This window comes from Mastigoproctus giganteus, chromosome 10 (assembly GCF_048544385.1).
Source record: "Mastigoproctus giganteus isolate SK-2022 chromosome 10, ASM4854438v1, whole genome shotgun sequence".
NCBI classification, from domain to species: Eukaryota; Metazoa; Arthropoda; class Arachnida; order Uropygi; family Thelyphonidae; genus Mastigoproctus; species Mastigoproctus giganteus.
Window position 1 is genome coordinate 34,210 of NC_143584.1, and position 20,070 is coordinate 54,279.

At 39.6% G+C, this 20,070-nt stretch overlaps 2 protein-coding genes across 2 annotated transcripts; both read right to left on the reverse strand.

Moving 5' to 3' along the window:
* Positions 1–2,238: 2,238 nt before the first annotated feature.
* LOC150078605 (uncharacterized) lies at positions 2,239–3,129 on the reverse strand. The gene has a single exon (XM_090384021.1). It carries the CDS (start codon positions 3,127–3,129, stop codon positions 2,239–2,241), a length of 891 nt encoding a protein of 296 aa, XP_090240147.1.
* Positions 3,130–17,966: 14,837 nt separating this feature from the next.
* On the reverse strand, positions 17,967–18,473 carry LOC150078606 (uncharacterized). Its single transcript, XM_090384031.1, has one exon. The coding sequence runs from the start codon at positions 18,471–18,473 to the stop codon at positions 17,967–17,969; it is 507 nt and encodes a 168-aa protein (XP_090240157.1).
* Between the last annotated feature and the right edge of the window lie 1,597 nt (positions 18,474–20,070).

Sequence of the window (20,070 nt, forward strand, 5' to 3'; positions counted from 1 at the left end):
AGCACTGCGGCGGGGATTCAGCTCGGAGTAGATAGGAGTGGGTAACATTGGTGTGTCCTATTCTTAATCTGCTAAGTATAACTTCTTCTTGTCTGTTGGTTCTTGTACTGGTTTTCCATTGTTGTAACAGCGGTTTTATCTGCAATAATTTGTTACCAGTCTGTTCCTGCCATTTTTGTTGCCACTGTTTTTCGCCACTATTTCGAATTGTAATTTTATAGCCCAGGTATGGTATTTTTATGCTATTGTTGATTAGGCTTTCTGTTTGTTTTGCTGCTTGGTCTGCCTGTTCATTGCCATCTATTCCTACATGTCCGGGAACCCAGCAGAAACTTATGTTTTGCTTTCGCTTTGCTAGTTTTTATAGCGTGTTATGTATTTTATATACGGTCGGATGGGTATTTGTGGTGTTATCCTTTAAGGCTTGCAGAGCATTGAACGAATCTGTAAATATTATACTGTCGGCGATGTTGGTTAGCCATATATGGTTCATGGCTAGTTGTATAGCCTCCAGTTCTGCCGTATAAATGCTGCACTCAGTTGGAAGTAGTTTGGAAATTATGGTGTTGGGGAATTTGGCTGCTATTCCTATTTTGGTTTCTGTTTTGGAGCCATCTGTGTATATCAAGGTAGAATTACAATGTTGGTCTCTGTAGGCTGCGTGTAATTGTTTGAAATTTTTTGTAGGTAGGGAATCCTTGTTCCATTTATGCATATGGAGATCGCATATCGTTTGAATGGTACCCCAAGGTGGATATGGAATTTTAGGAGAAACTGCTATCTGACTGAGATCTAAATTACGTTGCTGGATTAGGTCTCTTAAATATATGCCTGCTGGTTTGTTAGCATTTGGATGTGCTCTATATAAGTTTTCCAAACTTGGTTCGTGTAGGATTGTCCATGTCGGGTGGTCAGGTATTGATTTTATCTTTGCAGCGTAGTATAACAGCAAGTTTTGTCTCCGGAGTTGTAGTGGTGGTTCATGAGCCTCTGCATATAGGCTGTGGACTGGTAAGATGCGATATGCTCCTAAAGCTGTTCGTAAAGCGCTGTGGTGCACTGGATCAAGCCACCTCAGGGCACTCGGTTTGTCTGAGTTATACACTGGGGCTCCATAGTCTAGTCGAGATCTTATGAGGGCTCTGTATAATCGCAACAGAGTAACTCTATCTGCACCCCAGGTCGTTGCGGACAAGACTCTCAAAAGGTTTAGTTTCTTGAGGCAGTTTGTTCTTAGTTGTTTTATATGTTCTAAAAAAGTTAGTATTTTATCAAGAAAAAGTCCAAGAAATTTTATGGTTGGCTTGATTGGAATTAACTGTCCATTAAGTTTTAATTCCGGATCTAAATGAAGGTTTCTTTTCCTACAGAAGTGTATGCCTACAGTTTTTTGTGTTGAGATCGTGAACCCATTTTCCTCAGCCCAGTTGCTGACCTTGTTTATTGCACCTTGTAACTGGCGTTCTATTGTTCTCATGTTTTTGGATTGGAAAGAAATACTGAAATCATCTACGTAAAGAGCTCTATTTATGGAGGATGTTATATGTTGGGTTATAGAGTTTATTTTTATTGCAAACAAGGTGGCACTGAGGACTGATCCCTGTGGTACTCCTTCTTCTTGTAGGAAGACTTTTGAGTGTGCAGTTTGTATTCATACTTGGAAAGTTCGATGCTGTAGAAAGTTCTGGATGAAAATAGGGAGATGTCCTCTTAGCTTTAAGTTATACATGTCTCGCAGAATGCCATAGCGCCAGGCTGTATCGTATGCCTTTTCGATATCGAAGCATATCATGACTAAATGTTGTTTTCTAATGAAAGCATTTCGTATGTTGTTTTCTATTTAAATCAATAGGTCCAAGATTGATCTATGTTTCCTAAAGCCACACTGCACTGGGCACAAAAGGTTATGGTTTTCTAGGTACCACATGAGTCTTGAATTTATAATCTTTTCCATTAACTTTCCTAGGCAGCTGGTAAGTGCAATTGGATGGTAGCTGTTTAGATTAGTAGGATCTTTTCTGGGTTTTGGGAAAGCGAGGACAATTGCATGATGCCACTTGCTAGGAAACTCTTGTTGCATATAAATTCTGTTGTATAAAAGAAGTATAGATTGTAAAGATTCTTCGCTGAGTTTCTTTATCATTATATAATTAATGCCATCTGGACCTTCTGCACTTTGTTTTGTTTGTGACAGTACCTTATGGAGTTCTGCTATGGTTAGTGGATGGTTATATTGTTCTATATATTTTGTGGAGAATTGTAACTTGTATTTTCTTGATCATTTTTATATTTCTGGAATTCCGGTGAATAGGATGTGGTGGCAGATATTTTGGTGAATGTTTCACCTAAAGCATTTGCTATTTCTTTTGGATCAGGGTTGTCTTGTCCTTGCCAGTTGATAATTGGATGTACTAAATTTTGGTATCTATTGTTCATTTTTCTTATTTTATCCCAAACTGTTTTAGTATTTGCAGTTCTATTTATAGTTGAGGCGAAACGTATCCAGGAGGCTTTCTTGCATGCTCGTCTGACATATCGTGCTCTTGCTCTCATTTTTTTAAACTGTATTAGATTGTCTGTGGTAGGATTTTTGCGAAAAATATTCCATGCTCTGTTTCTATCTCGTTTTGCTTGGGTACATTCCTCATTCCACCAAGGCTTTGGGAATAGGGGAAGTTTGGTAGACGTTTTTGGTATTGATTGTTCTGCTGCTTGGCTAATTTGATTCGTTACATATTGTACTGCTTGGTCAATGGTTAGTTGTCGGACTCTGTGTTGTTCGATTACTGCTAAATGTTTGAATTTTTCCCAGTCTGCTTTGTGAAATTTCCATTTGGGTTTTCTTCTGGATTGACATAGGGTGTCTTTTGTTAAAGTGACAATAATGGGGTAGTGGTCACTGTGTAATGGTTCATCATGAACTGTCCATTCTAAAATAGGATATAATGCTGGGGAGCATAAAGTAAGGTCTATCGCTGAGCTTGTTCCTGTTGGAAGGTGGAAATACGTGGGTTTTCCACTGTTCAGGAGGATTAGATTTTTGGCATCTATTACTTTTTCTATTTGATGTCCTCTTTTATTAAAATCAGTATTTCCCCATAAATGGTGATGTCCATTTAGATCCCCCATTATACAGTAGGGAGGGGGTAGTTGATCTATTAGTTCTTCTAAGTCTTCGTAATTTATTTCCTGGTTCGGGGGTAAATATATTGATACTATTGTTAGTGCGTGCTGAAACTATTGATACTATTGTTAGTGCGTATTGATACTATTGTTAGTGGAGGTGAGTGCTGAAAATTAAGCTAAGCTATACATACGATTTAGTTATTACATTACAGCACATAAGGACTCCTTAAAAATCAAGAGTACTATTGTTATTAAACGACTTGTTGCTATACGTACTGCTACTGCCTCAAGAGCGGTTTGTAGGTGGACTGCTTGGACTGGTATGTGAGAGTTAACAAGGATTGCTACTCCTCCATGGGCTATAGAATTATTTATTCGGTCTCGTCTATGTATACTGTAATGCTTGATAAAGATTGCATCGTCAGGTTTTAGATACGTTTCTTGTAAGCAGAAACATATCGGGTGATATTGAGAAATTAAATCACGAACATCGTCAATATTCTTACGGAAACCTCGGCAAATCCATTGAATAAAAGTACAGGCGGGCCTCGATTAACGCGATTAATTCGTCCCGCGAGCGCATCGCGCAAAACGGAAACGCGTTAATCGAATATCATAACCAATAGGAAAAATTATAATTGGTTCTTGACCTTCTGGAATGTGAATAAAGAATTTTAAAAATACCTTTTAAATAACTTTTTAACAGCATGCCATGTAAAAGATAATAAAAATTATAGAATTAAATGTTTATTGCTCAAAATATATAATGGAGAAACTAACTATTTGCTACAGAAATATTTGAACACAGTCGTTTGAACAGTTTTGGCTTTCGTTTTTTCATCATACAATTTCCGATAGCTGACAACAAGCTTCTCTAGGCCCTGGCGAAATAACATGCTTCTTTCGATGTTAGGATCAACATCCATTACCTTTTGTTTAAGGTTCTCTGCGATACGAAAGATTTCGCCTAGTTCTTTTACCGTTATCTCCTTTGAGGTAACATTTTCATCTGGCTCACACTCTTTTTCTTCAGCTTCTTCGTGCGCATGCTGTTGCTCTATTTGAAGGAGATCATTGTCACTTAGCTGTTCTAAATGCGAATTCAGTGATTCTCGAACGTTAGCCGCATCCAAACCTTTGAAACCAAGGTCATTACCAATATTAGTTATGTCTTCAATAACTTTTTGAATTGCATCTTTGAAGCAAGTAAAATCGTTTGTGCGGGGTAAAAGATGCTTCCAAACTGCTCTCATATTGCTGGCTGTCACTTCTTCCCATGCTGCATGAATGTTTTCAATGGCCAATCTTATGTTATATTTTTTCCAAAATTCTGGTACAGAAATTGTATTATCTCCTGTTATAGCTTCAAGTGCCTGTGCAAAGGTTCTGCGGAGATAGTAAGCCTTGAAAGTTGCAATCGTCCCCTGGTCCATGGGTTGCAATAACGAAGTCGTATTCGCCGGTAAAAAAACAACTTTCACATTTTCATTTAAGTCACCAAGTGCAGAAGAATGTCCAGGTGCATTATTTAAAAGCAACAGAGCTTTAAAAGTAAGATTATTTTTCTTGCAATAGGCTTCAACTGTTGGAGAGAAATAAGACGTAAACCAGTCTTCAAATAGGGCTTTGGTCATCCATGCTTTTTTATTTGAACGAAAAATGACTGGAAGAGTGCGATGGCTGTATCCTTTTAAAGCCCTAGGATTTTGTGCACGGTACGCAAGCATGGGCTTCAATTTAAAATAACCTTCAGCGTTACCTCCTAATAAAAGTGTTAGTCGATCTTTGGAGACTTTATACCCAGGTTGTGATGCTTCATTTGCAGCCAAATAAGTTTTAGTTGGCATCCGTTTCGTCTACATTAAATATTTGCCGATCGTCATGTTCAGCATCCTGAATGATTTTTTGCAATTCTGCAGGAAATTTGGCTGCAGCATCTTCATCAGCACTAGCAGCTTCCCCTGTTACTTTAACATTATGCAGTCGTGCTCGATTTTTGAAACAACCAAACCACCCTGAACTAGCAACAAACATTTCAGTCTCCCCTTGATATTTTGTTTCTTTGAGCTTAGTAAAAAGGTTAATAGCTTTGCTCTGAATATTGTCCTTAGATAATGGAATTCTTTTTTGATTGCAATTTTCTATCCAAATTGATAAAAGACTTTCCATTTCAATCATTATTAGAGTTCTGTTTCTGGTATTTTGTAAGACAAAAGAAGATGATGAAACTTTACCTTTCTATTTATATTCGTTCTTACGGCTCAAGATAGTTCGTACGGTAGACTCACTGTATCCTAGATCTCTTACGATTTTCGCATGGTTTGCACCACGTTCATGTTTTTTAATAACTTCAAGTTTATCAGCTAAAGTAATAACTTTTCGTTTTTTTTTTATTACAATCACGTTGTTTTTCACTCTTTCTTTTATCCATAATTAACAGGGGTAGAAAATTAGAATTTTTAAATACGTCTGCACGTGACTTTATTAGATGGAGACAAACAATTAACACGTCTACTTAGTTGATGGAACACACTGAGGCGGGAAGCGGACAAACGCTTGTTTATTGGCAGTCAGACATTGTGCGCGATTCGAATCTTTTTCAACTATCAGAAATAAAAGATCGCGTTAACTGGAAATTTGCATCGCGTAAAGTAAAAAGTGGTATCATTTTTTCCAATCGCGGTAACTGAAAACTGTGTTAATCGAACTCGCGTTAAGCGAGGCCTGTCTGTACTACTCATTGTTTTGTTTTAGATGAGTTTTCTGGTTGTTTTCTCGTTACTGTTTTAAATTTTTCTGTCCGTGGTTTGTCGTTTTTAGGGAAATATGGCTTTCCAGTGTCCATATCTTCCTCAGCAAATATTTCTAGAACGGGTTCTTCTTGTTGTGTTTTTCCTGCTGTGTCCATTTGTTCAGCAGCATGGTGCATTATTATGGAGGTACCTTCTTTGGTTTTTCCCTGCGGTGGTCAAAATACCGTTGGTGGAACTGAGATAGGGGTGTTTGCCGCTTGTTCTCGTTTCTGCTGTTTTGGGGGCATGAGCCATTTGTGTGCCCAGTCTGACAACGATTCATTTGGTGCTATTGTAACGTCGGTTTGTGATCCTGTTGTTTGTTGGTTCTGGGTTATTTGCACTACTTGAGCTATCTGTGCGTAAGTAGGTTTCCTTGTGTTGGCAGGTTGTATCGTCTTTCTGGCTTCCTGGTATGTAACTTTCTGTTCTGCTTTGTATTTTTGGATTTCCCTTTCCTGTTTCCATCTTTCGCATTCTCGAGAGTGGGCAGTATGGCTTCCACCACAGTTTGGGCATTTTGGTTGCTCGGTTGTGCATTCTTGATTGGTGTGTTCTCGGGAACCACATTTGGCACATATTGCTGTTCCTCTGCATATTGTTTGTGAATGTCCGTATTTTTGACATTTAAATCATCTAATAGGATTTGGTATGTAGGGTCGGATTTGACAGTCCTATTTGTTTTAAGAAGGAGAAGAATTCTGCGAGATTTGATTTTTCGCCTAAGATATGGCTAAGTGACAAAGGTTCCTTTAAACTTGCCAGAGAAATGAATGACACTAGTCGAGCATTATTATACAGATTACATTCCAGAAGTATGTGTTTGACTGTGAGTGGTGTATGGCAATGGTTACACTGAGGAGGGTCGCTCCCTGACAGGAGGAACAAATGAGTTAAATGAGTATGGCCGATTCTGGCTCTGTCCAGAATTACTTCTTCTTGTCTGTTTGCAATGGGACTGGAAGCCCATAATTTTGGTACAGGTTTAATTTGAAAAAGCTTATTATGAATTTGCGCTTGCCATTGAAGAGTCCATCGACCTTTACATATACTTCGGATCTTAATTTTATAATCTATGAAAGGTACTAAGGAGTTCATTGGGGCTGCTCTCGATGGATGTTTAGCAGCATCATCCGCAATTTCATTTCCTGGTATTCCTGTATGGCCAGGTATCCAGCAGAAAATAACCTTTTGTTGATGCTCTCTCAGACATATCAACTCTGTTCTAATGAGCTTTATTAGAGGGTGATTAGACGGTGTGTTGTTTTGCAAGGCTAATAAGGAACTCTGCGAGTCTGTGTATATTAAGCTATTTTGAATTGACATATGGAAAATATGTTCTATAGCAAGCTTTAGGGCATATAATTCAGTGGTGTAACTGCTGCACTCTGTTGAAAGAGATAGAGAAATGATAGTATCAGGAAGTACTCCACTCTCAGACTTTGATCCATCTGTATAAATTTTAATGAAGTCAGGATAACATTGAGTATGCGCTATGTGTAGCCGTTGGATGTTAGTATCCGATAGGGAGTGTTTACCCCATTGTTGGAAATAGTTGTCACAAGATGGCATGATGACAGACCATGGAGGGTCGGGATCTATAGGATCTTGTAAGATTTTATTGAAGTCTATATTCCAATCTTCTGCTAGTTGTTTTAGCCTAATACCAGCAGGCCGAACTGACTGTGGTTTGTTTCTATAGAAGGTCGTAAACTGTGGATTATAAAGTATTGACCAATTAGGATGGGTCATCTGGCTTTGGATCTTGGTTGCATAGTTCAGCAGCAGCATCTTTCTCCTCATATTTAGGGGAGGTTCATGAGCTTCAACATACAAACTTTGCACTGGAGATGTTCTGAACGCACCTAGTGCTGTTCTGAGAGCTGAATGTTGAATAGGGTTGAGGTGAGATAAAGAACTCTCCCTAGCAGAGTCGAAGACAGGTGCACCGTAATCCAGTCGCGATCTGATTATGGTTCTATATAAATGAAGCAGGCTGTAACGATCTGCTCCCCATTTTGTGGCTGAGAAGACTCTCAGTATGTTCAGTTTTTTTTGACAAGTACTCCGGAGATGTTCTTGTTTGTTTGCTTGGTTTCGGTTTTATTGGCGCATCAGCAACTGAGGCTATAATGCGCCAAATACCGGTCATACCTAGAAAGTTAAAACATTCAGTGACCTAAGTAGTTAGGCCACCATGTCCAGATATATAAAAAATAAATCAATAAACAGATATCAATAACAAATTTTAAAGACAATTAAAAACTTTTATTGATTTAAAATAGCTAAAAACAGCAGACACGTTGTCATTGTCGGATAAAATCTGACGGAGTGTATAGGGCTCAGTCAGATGATTAAAAGCGGTAAAACGGGTGCTGCTAAAATCTGGACAGTCGATTAAAAGGTGTCTAATCATTAACATTGTGCCACAGGACACACACATAGGAGGGTCATCAGCCCTCAGCAGAAACGAATGTGTTAAATGACTGTGTCCTATGCGGGTCCAGGCAAGAATAACTTCCTCCTTACGTTTCCTGCACAGACTAGACTGCCACGGTTCAATTACAGGCTTTACATGATATAATTTATTCACAGTCTGTCTATTCCACGAATCCTGCCATTGGGAGTGTATCTTCTCGTGTATTGCTTGCCTGTAGTCTGTATAGGGGACTGACAGGCAGCAGTGATTATTGGGAATTGGTGATTTGGCTGCGGCGTCAGCCAAATCATTTCCCGTAATCCCAATGTGGCTGGGAATCCAGCAGAAGCGGATATCATATTCACGTCCACGGAGGAAGTGAATCTTCTGCTGAATACTAGACAGAACTAGATGAGGATTATATCTCAGAGATATTAAAGCCTGTAACATGCTAAGAGAGTCGGAATATAAAATGAACCGTTGGTATTGGCATTTACTAATGTGATCCAAGGCTAACTCTACAGCGTGCAGCTCTGCAGTAAATATACTGCATTCAGAGGGAATCTCCTCTGATGTAGTGCTGTCTGTAAAGACAGCGGCAGATCCCAGATATGATTCCGACTTCGAGCCGTCTGTGTAAACTGGCACGAAGTCAGAATGTTCAGCTCGGTGGGCTGAATAAAGCTGCCGGTAGACAGACGATGGAGTGTCCAACTTTCCCCAATTTCTAAGGGACAAGTCACATGCCGGGAAATGAGCATGCCAGGTTGGAAGGGGTTGCTAAGGTGTTTGGGCAACCTTGTCTACCTTGATATTAAATTCTTTGAGTAGCTCTTGGAGACGAATACCAAAAGGTCGGTTGGCAGTCTTACGGGTGTTGTACAAATTTTCCCATCGTGGCTCAAAAACGGATAGCCATGTAGGATGGTCTGGCAGGGATTTCAGTTTTAAAGCGTAGTTTAGAGACAACTGCTTACATCGAAGCGATAACGGTGGTTCGTTTGCTTCGACGTATAAGCTCTGGACTGGAGATGTTCGATATGCTCCAATAGCGGTACGGAGAGCCAGATGATGGACAGGATCTAGCCAACGAAGTACACTGTCTCTGGCCGAATTGTATACCAGGGACCCGTAATCTAGTCTGGATCGCACAAGGGCAGGGTAAAGCCGAAGAAGGGTACATCGGTCTGCTCCCGAAGATGTAGAGGAGAGAGAGAGCGGAGAATATTTAGCCCTCTTGTGCACTTTGTGCGGAGTTGACGAATGTGATCCAGAAAGGTCAACTTTTTATCGAATACGAGTCCCAAAAATTTTGTATCCGCCGCTACTGGAATAGCATTTGGTCCGAGCCTTAATTCAGGTTCAGGATGAAGATTACACTTACGACAAAAGTGTACGCAAACGGTCTTCTCCGGCGAGAACCTGAAGCCATTAGCAAGTGCCCAGGAATTAAGGCGATCAATGGATTTTTGCAGTTGTCTTTCAATAACCCTCATGTTGCATGACTGACAAAATATGCTAAAGTCATCAACATAGAGGGCACTGTTTACAGTTGGAGGAAGTTGTTCTGTGATGGAATTTACTTTGATGGCGAAAAACGTGACACTTAAAACTGATCCCTGTGGTACTCCCTCCTCTTGGCTAAAGGAACGAGAGAGTGAGGATCCCACACGAACTTGGAAAGATCGATTGGCTAAAAAGTTTTTAATAAAAATGGGGAGTCGTCCCCTAAGACCAAGGCTATGCAGATCTTTTAAGAGGACAAATCTCCAAGTTGTGTCATACGCTTTCTCCATGTCAAAGAACACTGACACCAAGTGTTCGCGTTTAAGGAAAGCATCCCGGATGGATGTTTCCAATCTAACAAGATGGTCCAAAGTGGACCGGTTCCTTCGGAAGCCGCACTGGATGTTGGAGAGAAGGTCATTTGATTCTAGATACCATATTAAACGAGAATTAACCATTCTCTCCAGGATTTATATTCTAGGAATCTTTATTCTGTATAACAGAATAAAGATTCTGTAAAGATTCTGTTATACTGAAGGAGCAGATAATCCATAGATTTTGGTGAAAGATGTTTAATCATTTCATAATGGATGCCATGTGGTCCAACAGCACTTGCTTTGGAAAGAGTGAGGGCTCTTTTCAGTTCCTCTATAGTCAATGCCCCGTTGTAGGGATAGAGGCCCTTGGACTTGAAATTAAGTGCCTGCTTTTCGATTTTATGTTTTAGGACCAGGAACTCTGGGAAAAACGAAGATGTTGCGGAGATGTTAGAGAATGTTTCCCCAAGAGCATTGGCTATTGCAGTTGGATCTGCAATAGCGCATCCATTATAATCTAGGATTGAAGAAGTGTGGGATGTATATTTTCCCTTCATTTTCCGGATTTTATCCCAGACTACCTTAGAATTGGTAGCCTGGTTAATAGATGATGTAAAACGGATCCATGATTCCTTTTGACTCTGACGGCGAATGTAGCGTGCTTTGGCTCATGCACGCTTGAAGGCTATAAGTTTGGAGGTGGTAGGATATCGGCGGAATATCCCCCACACTTTGTTTTGAGCCTTTTTGCTGCTGTGCATTGTGAATTCCACCAAGGTTTGGGAAATGGTGGAAACCGGGCAGATGTTTTTGGAACAGCATTCGCAGCTGCTTGGACAATGATTTCTGTGATGTACGTTACTGCGTCATTGATAGGCTCCTGACTGACTGTACTGAGTTCAAAATTTGCCTGATGTTGGAAGGCATTCCAGTCAGCCTGATCAAACTTCCACCATGGTAACCTAAAAGGAAGACATGGTCTCCCACTGTGTAACAAGGTTATCACAGGGAAGTGATCACTTCCGTATGGATTCTCCTCCACTTCCCAAGTGAGTGAAGGGAGTAGAGAAGGGGAGCAAATAGAGAGATCAATGGCAGAATAGGTACCGGTAGGCATGTGGAAGAAGGTGTTTGTTCCAGTATTTAGAAAGGAAAGGTCATTGTCATTGAGCATACGCTCTATGACCCGTCCCCTTCCATTGATGTTAGCACTACCCCACAGGGTGTTATGTCCGTTAAAATCTCCGAGAAGTAAGAAAGGGGGAGGCAACTGCGATACAAGATCATCAAGGTCTTCCTGGGAGATGTCAGTCCCAGGTGGCAAATAAATAGAGCACACAGTTAATAAAAATCCCACTGTAAGGCGAATTGCAACAGCCTCAATGCTGGTTGTAATTAGCAAGGTCTGAACTGGTGTCTGATTACCCACAAGGATAGCCACTCCTCCATGAGCAGGACCATCCGCAATTCTATCCTTACGAAAGATTGTGATGTTATGCATTGTGGGATCATCACTTGCCTTTAGATAAGTCTCCTGCAAGCAAAAGCAAGCGGACTCGTGCTTTTGCAGGAGGGCCTTGATGTCATCAGTATTTCGCCGGAATCCACAACAATTCCATTGTAGGATTGGTTTGGTTTGGTTTGGTTTTTAATGGCGCATTGGCAGCTAAGGCCATAATGCGCCAAGTCAAGTGTAAAATGTTATTAAACATTTTGGTAGCAAAGGCTACCACGTCAAACAATTAATTATTATGTTAAAAGGTATAAACGTAAAAGCATAAAACTTAGATCTTTGTATAAACATTAATATATTGTAAAAAGTTAAAAAGGTCAGACATATTGTCTCTGTCACCTATTATCTGACTGAGTGTAAATGGCTCAGTCAAATTATTAAAATCAGTACAACACAAGCGTCGTGCTTCAATAAAAACAGGACATTCTACAAAACAATGACTGACGGTTAAAATAACATTACACATCTCGCACATAGGTGGGTCATCCGCCCTCAGCAAATAAGAATGTGTTAGATGACTATGACCTATGCGGAGCCGAGCAAGAACAACTTCCTCTCTTCGGACCCTGCATAGACTGGACTGCCATTGCATAATTACAGGCTTAATGCGATGTAATTTATTTGTCGCCTGTCCGTGCCAAGAATCTTGCCATTGGGAAAGTAGTTTAGAACGTATTATTTGCCTGTAGTCTGTATAGGGGACTGACAGACAATGATTATTCAGGGAAATGGCTGATTTGGCAGCGGCATCGGCCGATTCATTTCCCCGGATCCCAATGTGGCTTGGGATCCAGCAAAAGCGAATATCATATTCCAATTCTATGAGAGAAAAAGAATCTGCCGGATCCTGGACAGGACCGGATGAGGGTTAAAACTCACCGAAGCGAGAGCCTGTAACACGCTCAATGAATCGCAATAAATCATATACCTCTGGTAGTCGCGATTTTGAATGTGATCTAGGGCTGTTCCCCCATGAGTAGAAACATATGGGTTAGATGAGTATGTCCAATCCTTAATCTTGCTAGAACAACTTCTTCCTGTCTATTTTGTCTAAAGCTGGAAATCCATAACGCAGGTTCTTTTTTGATTTGGAGTAACTTGTTATTACTTTGTGCCTTCCATATTTCTGACCACTGAAACATATAGACTTTTTTATATGCCTCAAGTAATCTCTATATGGTACTTTGTAATTTGCTGGTGTTGTACTGTTTGGATTTTTGGCTGCCTGATCTGCTCTCTCATTGCCTAAGATACCAGAATGCCCTGGGATCCAGCAGAATTTCACTTTATGATTCCTACTTCGTAGGTAGTTTAGGTAGCAAATGATTTGTTTTTCGATTGGTTGTGACATTGAAAACTGATTGCCCAAAGCAGACACTACACTCAATGAGTCAGTGTATATTATACTGCTAGTCTTGTGGATAGTGTTAATATTCTGTAAGGCTAGTTTAATTGCATATAACTCAGCAGTATAACTGCTACATTCAACTGGTAGTGATATGGAGACTGTAAAAGATGGAAAGACAGCTGCGGCACCAACTGTAGAATCTGTTTTTGAGCCATCTGTATATATATTTGGTAGCTTTGTATATTGTTGAGGGCATGTTCTTTATGTAGTTGTTTGATATTTTCATCTGCCAGGGAGTTCTTTCTCCATTTCTGAAAGTGCGTATCACAGTGAGGGAGATTTACAGACCAGGGTGGATCAGGAATATCGCTCTCTTTAAGTATGTTATCAAAATCAATATTCCAGGTGTGAAGCAAATCTATTAGTCTCATGCCAGTTGGTCTATTTTCATTCGGTTTACTGTTATAGAACGTTGTCCACTCAGGGTTGGAAAGCAATGATCGAATGGGATGGTCTGGAAGGCTCTGAATTTTAGCTGCATAATTTAGAAGCAACATTTTCCTTCGAAGGTGAAGTGGAGGTTCGTGTGCCTCTACATACAGACTCTGAACAGGGGATGTTCTAAATGCGCCCAGAGCAGTTCGAAGGGCACTGTGTTGGATAGTATTAAGTCTGATTAATGCGCTTTTCCTAGCTGAATCATATACAATAGCACCGTAGTCTAAACGAGATCTGATAATTGCACGATACAAATGTAATAGAGTGTATCTATCAGCTCCCCATGTCATAGCAGAAATGGACCTAAGTATATTAAGTTTCTTTAGACAGACAGTTCGGAGGTATGTGTTATGTGAAACAAAGTTCAGTTTGGTGTCCAATATTAGGCCTAAGAAACGGAAATTACTGGTGAGAGGGATCAAATGGTTTTTTAATCTGAGTTCCGGTTCTGGGTGTAGCTTACGTTTTTTGCTAAAGTGAACTGCAATTGTTTTTTGATCTGATAAACGATATCCATTCTGCATTGCCCATGCCTCCAACTTATTTATAGAGAGTTGCAGCTGTCTTTCAATGGTATGTATATTTTGGGAACGGCAAGATATAGTTAGATCATCAGCATACATGTATAGTTCTACAGTATTTGGGATGTTGTGTGTTATGGTGTTCAGTCTAAGTGAAAAAAGGGTAGAGCTCAGTACTGATCCTTGCGGGATACCTTCTTCTTGAGTGTAGGACCGAGAAAGTACAGATTGATAGCGGACCTGAAAGGTTCTGTGTTCAAGAAAATTTCTAACGAATTCTGGTAAGTGCCCTCGCAATCCTATGGAATGAAGCTCTCTCAATATGCCGTATCTCCAGGTAGTGTCGAAAGCCTTTTCTATATCGAGACTTACCATTACAAGATGTTCATTTTTGACGTAAGCATTGCGGATGTTAGTCTCGGCTTTCACCATTAGATCTAAAGTGGATCTGTTTTGTCGGAAACCAAACTGATTGTTGTTCATCAGTTCTTTAGTTTCAAGAACCCAGGTAAGCCGTCAGTGTATCATTCTTTCTAGGATTTTACTTAGGCAGCTAGTTAGAGAAATAGGTCGGTAATTTTCTGGAAATGTGTGATCTTTTCCTGGTTTAGGAAAGGCCAAAATGATGGAATGATGCCAGGAATATGGATATGTACCTTCAAGAAACATCCGATTATAGAACATTAATAGTAAATTCAAGGCTGTACTGTTTATATGTTTCAGCATTACATAATATATACCATCAGGTCCAGCTGCACTGTTAGGTGATATCTTTAATGCTGTTTGCAGTTCAAATAGGTTAAATGGTTGATTATAGCCAATATAATGGGAAGTGTGGAATTTTATTTTGTACCTTTCTGCTGAAGTTTTGATTTTAAGAAAAGAGTTGCTATATGCTGACGTGGCAGATGTTTGGTAAAAGTTCTCTGCAAGGACGTTAGCTATTTCTTGACAAGATGAAATTTCCTGTCCATTTTTGATTAATATGGGAGAAGGTTGGTTGGTTGGATTGGATATTTTACTGGCGCATCAGCTTCTATGGCTATAATGCGCCAAACTTATGATTTATGGCTTATTCAATGATGTCTTTTGTTATGATTTTTATATCAAATTATAGTAGTTAATCCGTTTGAGAAACTGGAAGACTTCGGATATATTAGATTTATCTGACAATATTGTTCGTAATGAAAATGTGTCCATTCCTTTTAAGGATTTAAAGGTAATCTGATGCTGTCGTGTAAAGTTAGGGCAGTCAAGTAGAATATGTTGGATCGTTTGCACTGTGTGACAGTCAGAGCCCTGAGGCGGGGATTCAGCTCGGAGTAGATAGGAGTGGGTAACATAGGTGTGTCCTATTCTTAATCTGCTAAGTATAACTTCTTCTTGTCTGTTGGTTCTTGTACTGGTTTTCCATTGTTGTAACAGCGGTTTCATCTGTAATAATTTGTTACCAGTCTGTTCCTGCCATTTTTGTTGCCACTGTTTTTCGCCACTATTTCGAATTGTAATTTTATAGTCCAGGTATGGTATTTTTATGCTATTGATGATTGGGCCTTCTGTTTGTTTTGCTGCTTGGTCTGCCTGTTCATTGCCATCTATTCCTACATGTCCGGGAACCCAGCAGAAACTTATGTTTTGCTTTCGCTTTGCTATTTTTGATAGCGTGTTATGTATTTTATATACGGTCGGATGGGTATTTGTGGTGTTATCCTTTAAGGCTTGCAGAGCATTGAACGAATCTGTAAATATTATACTGTCGGCGATGTTGGTTAGCCATATATGGTTCATGGCTCGTTGTATAGCCTCCAGTTCTGCCGTATAAATGCTGCACTCAGTTGGAAGTAGTTTGGAAATTATGGTGTTGGGGAATTTGGCTGCTATTCCTACTTTGGTTTCTGTTTTGGAGCCATCTGTGTATATCAAGGTAGGATTACAATGTTGGTCTCTGTAGGCTGCATGTAATTGTTTGAAATTTTGTGTAGGTAGGGAATCCTTGTTCCATTTATGCATATGGAGATCGCATATCGTTTGAATGGTACCCCAAGGTGGATATGGAATTTTAGGAGAAACTGCTAACTGACTGAGATCTAAATTACGTTGCTGGATTAGGTCTCTTAAATATATGCCTGCTGGTTTGTTAGCATTTGGATGTGCTCTATATAAGTTTTCCAAACTTGGTTCGCGTAGGATTGTCCATGTCGGGTGGTCAGGTATTGATTTTATCTTTGCAGCGTAGTATAACAGCAAGTTTTGTCTCTGGAGTTGTAGTGGTGGTTCATGAGCCTCTGCATATAGGCTGTGGACAGGTGAGGTGCGATATGCTCCTAAAGCTGTTCGTAAAGCGCTGTGGTGCACTGGATCAAGCCACCTCAGGGCACTCGGTTTGTCTGAGTTATACACTGGGGCCCCATAGTCTAGTCGAGGTCTTATGAGGGCTCTGTATAATCGCAACAGAGTAACTCTATCTGCACCCCAGGTCGTTGCGGACAAGACTCTCAAAAGGTTTAGTTTCTTGAGGCAGTTTGTTCTTAGTTGTTTTATATGTTCTAAAAAAGTTAGTTTTTTATCAAGAAAAAGTCCAAGAAATTTTATGGTTGGCTTGATTGGAATTAACTGTCCATTAAGTTTTAATTCTGGATCTAAATGAAGGTTTCTTTTCCTACAGAAGTGTACGCCTACAGTTTTTTGTGTTGAGATCGTGAACCCATTTTCCTGAGCCCAGTTGCTGAGCTTGTTTATTGCACCTTGTAACTGGCGTTCTATTCTCATGTTTTGGGATTGGAAAGGAATACTGAAATCATCTACGTAAAGAGCTGTATTTATAGAGGATGGTATATGTTGGGTTATAGAGTTTATTTTTATTGCAAACAAGGTGGCACTGAGGACTAATCCCTGGGGTACTCCTTCTTGTAGGAAGTCTTTTCAGTGTGCAGTTTGTATTCGTACTTGGAAAGTTCGATGCTGTAGAAAGTTCTGGATGAAAACAGGGAGATGTCCTCTTAGCTTTATAAGGGAGATGTCCTCTTAAATTATATATGTCTCGCAGAATGCCATAGCGCCAGGCTGTATCGTATGCCTTTTCGATATCGAAGCATATCATGACTAAATGTTGTTTTCTAATGAAAGCATTTCGTATGTTGTTTTCTATTTTAATCAATAGGTCCAAGGTTGATCTATGTTTCCTGAAGCCACACTGCACTGGGCACAAAAGGTTATGGTTTTCTAGGTAACACGAGTCTTGAATTTATAATCTTTTAAATTAACTTTCCTAGGCAGCTGGTAAGTGCAATTGGACGGTAGCTGTTTAGATTAGTAGGATCTTTGCTGGGTTTTGGGAAAGCGAGGACAATTGCATGATGCCACTTGCTAGGAAACTCGTTCCATATAAATTCTGTTGTATAAAAGAAGTATAGATTGTAAAGATTTTTCTCTTAGTTTCTTTATCATTATATAATTAATGCCACCTGGACCTTCTGCACTTTGTTTTGTTTGTGACAGTACCTTATGGAGTTCTGCTATGGTTAGTGGATGGTTATATTGTCCTATATATTTTGTGGAGAATTTTAAGTTGTATTTTTCTTGATGATTTTTATATTTCTGGAATTCCGGTGAATAGGATGTGGTGGCAGATATTTTGGCGAATGTTTCACCTAAAGCATTGCTATTTCTTTTGGATCAGCGATGTCTTGTCCTTGCCAATTGATAATTGGATGTACTAAATTTTGGTATCTATTGTTCATTTTTCTTATTTTATCCCAAACTGTTTTAGTATTTGCAGTTCTATTTATAGTTGAGGCGAAACGTATCCAGGAGGCTTTCTTGCATGCTCGTCTGACATATCTTGCTCTTGTTTTAATTTTGTTAAACTGTATTAGATTGTCTGTGGTAGGATTTTTGCGAAAAATATTCCATGCTCTGTTTCTATCTCATTTTGCTTGGGTACATTCCTCATTCCACCAAGGTTTTGGGAATAGGGGAAGTTGGATAGACGTTTTTGGTGTTGATTGTTCTGCTGCTTGGCTAATTTGATTCGTTACATATTGCACTGCTTGGTCAATGGTTAGTTGTCGGACTCTCTGTTGTTCGATTACTGCTAAATGTTTGAATTTTTCCCAGTCTGCTTTGTGAAATTTCCATTTGGGTTTTCTTCTGGATTGACATATGGTGTCTTTTGTTAAAGTGACAATAATGGGGTAGTGGTCACTGTGTAATGGTTCATCATGAACTGTCCATTCTAAAATAGGATATAATGCTGGGGAGCATAAAGTAAGGTCTATCGCTGAGCTTGTTCCTGTTGGAAGGTGGAAATACGTGTGTTTTCCACTGTTCAGGAGGATTAGATTTTTGGCATCTATTACTTTTTCTATTTGATGTCCTCTTTTATTAAAATCAGTATTTCCCCATAAATGGTGATGTCCATTTAGATCCCCCATTATACAGTAGGGAGGGGGTAGTTGATCTATTAGTTCTTCTAAGTCTTTGTAATTTATTTCCTGGTTCGGGGGTAAATATATTGATACTATTGTTATTAAACGACTTGTTGCTATACGTATTGCTACTGCCTCAAGAGCGGTTTGTAGGTGGACTGCTTGGACTGGTATGTGAGAATTGACAAGGATTGCTACTCCTCCATGGGCTATAGAATTATTTATTCGGTCTCGTCTATGTATACTGTAATTATTGATATGGGAGCAGGAAGAGGTGGATATTTCCCATTTAATTGCCGAATCTTTTTCCATGTGAGACGACTGCTAGTATCCTTTGTAATAGTGGAGGCAAACTGTATCCATGATTCCTTTTTGGCTTTTCTTCTAACTTGCCTAGCTTTTGACTTTAGCCTTTTATACTGAATTAGGTTGTTGGTAGTTGGGAACTTCCGGAACAGGTTCCAAGCTTTATTTTTTTCCTTTTTGGCATTGGTACAAGCTTCATTCCACCAGTGTTTAAGGTTTTTGTGTTTATATGTGGAGGCTTGAAGTATTGCTTCGAAGGCAGTGGTCAATATTTGTCTGGTAATATGCTCTGTGGCATCATCAATGGATTGTAGTTTGATCAATTGGCTATCAAAAGAAAGACGGGTTGAAAACTTTTTCCTGTCTGCTCTGGAGAATTTCCATTTTGAGCGATTATCAGGATATGATGTTTGAAGCGTTTGGATTCTGCATATGATTGGAAAGTGATCACTGTTGTGTGGGTCATATAATACTGTCCATTCTATACTGGTGTATAATATGGGGTAACAGAGTGTTAAATCAATTGCTGACATAGATCCAGTGGGAAGGTGAGTATAAGTATTTTCACCAGTGTTCAGTAATGTTAGATTCAGTTGGTCTAGTATCGTCTCGATCAAGTGTCCTCTACTGTCCATGTGGTCTGATCCCCACAACGGATGATGCGCGTTGAAATCACCAAGGATACAAAAAGGTGGTGGTATCTGTCTTATAAGGTCTTCTAGTTCTTTAAATGTGCACATCTTGTTAGGTGGAAGGTACAGAGATACTAGAGTTAGAATTTGCCCAACTGATACACGTACAGCAATGGCTTCTAAGTGGGTTTGAAGCGGAATGTTTCTAGATGGTATTTTACAGTCAACTAGAATCGCGACACCTCCACGTGCGGATAATGAGGAGTTTCTATCTTTTCTGTAAAACGTAAAATTTCTGATTGATGGAGTGACTTGTGGAGTTAGATTAGTCTCTTGTATGCAAACGGCTATATGACCATATCGGGAGATTAAATCATAGATGTCATCGGTATTGCTGCGTAAACCTCTACAATTCCATTGAACAATGTTCTGCATTATAGGGGTTTGAGGAGGGAAGGCGAATCTGTCTGTTTGTTGTGAGTGGGTTGCTTTTGACGGTCGTATTTCATTTTATCTTTTCTAGGAAAATTGGGACGTCTGGAATCTGTACCCTCTTCTACGTCATCAGTTTGACCTGATGAAAATCCAGTCTCCATATCGTCTTCTGCATGAAGATCAAGTACTGTTTCATTGTGTGTAGCTATATTTTCAGAGTCCATTTTATT